General features: G+C 46.1%; 1 protein-coding gene across 1 annotated transcript; it reads left to right on the forward strand.

Annotated features, from left to right (window-relative positions):
* Positions 1–183: 183 nt before the first annotated feature.
* Positions 184–616, forward strand: Pmar_PMAR022040 (conserved hypothetical protein; the record flags this gene model as incomplete). Its single annotated transcript, XM_002769146.1, has 3 exons — positions 184–285; positions 332–365; positions 409–616. Coding segments are annotated over 3 exons (344 nt in total), but the record flags the coding sequence as incomplete, so codon positions are not given.
* Between the last annotated feature and the right edge of the window lie 209 nt (positions 617–825).

Raw genomic sequence — 825 nt, forward strand, 5'->3', positions numbered from 1 at the left:
AAATCTCTTAATGGAACGTATAAAGCTGACGATGTACTACCTGTCCTATCTATCATCACTTCCTCTTCATCTTCATCGGGTATTTCCATTCTGTAAGTCTGCTACAATAAGTAACATCGCCCTTACTCCATTAACTGTGTCTCTCTTCATTCTTTCACTATGATGGCAGCTCCCCTATATTAGGTCTGTGGTTTCATCCAAGTACAGTTTGCAAATGGCGAGCCCGAGAGGCTTGGCCTTCCTGAGGATACAGAGGGATACTCTCAGAAGTTGTTCGTCGGCAATGTAAGCAGATATTCACTATTACTTCGTATACACTATTCTCTTCAAGATCCCGCCGTCCACGACTGATGAGGAGCTCAAGCGTATTTTTGACGAGTAATTGGTGAAGTAGGGTATTCTCGGAAGTGATGTTCTCGAGGTATGGTAATGTCACTGAAGCTTACGGTTTGGAATCTAAACGGGCCAGTGGAAATAAGGCGGCTTTTGTGAGATATTCGAAGAAATCAGACGCTGTTAAGGCCATAGAAGCTCTCAATGAGAAGTATACCTTCCCTGGTGAGCCTCATCCCATCACAGTTAAATGTGCTGATACCAGAGAGCAGAGGTGGGGGAGGTATACGTATTAGAAAGTTAATGATGAATGCTTGCAGGCTTGCTCACAAACAGGAGGCGGATTCTCATCGTTTCCAAGGAGGTGGTGATAGACCTTCCCGCACTCCCGATCAAGGAGGCTTCGACAGAATGCCTCAGATGGGAGGTGGGAGTCTTCGTGGAGGTTTCCAAAGCCGAGCTGGAGGATATCAACCACCTGTACGCTCATCT

The sequence above is a fragment of the Perkinsus marinus genome (genome assembly GCF_000006405.1).
Source record: "Perkinsus marinus ATCC 50983 genomic scaffold scf_1104296966310, whole genome shotgun sequence".
Classification (NCBI taxonomy): Eukaryota; Perkinsozoa; order Perkinsida; family Perkinsidae; genus Perkinsus; species Perkinsus marinus.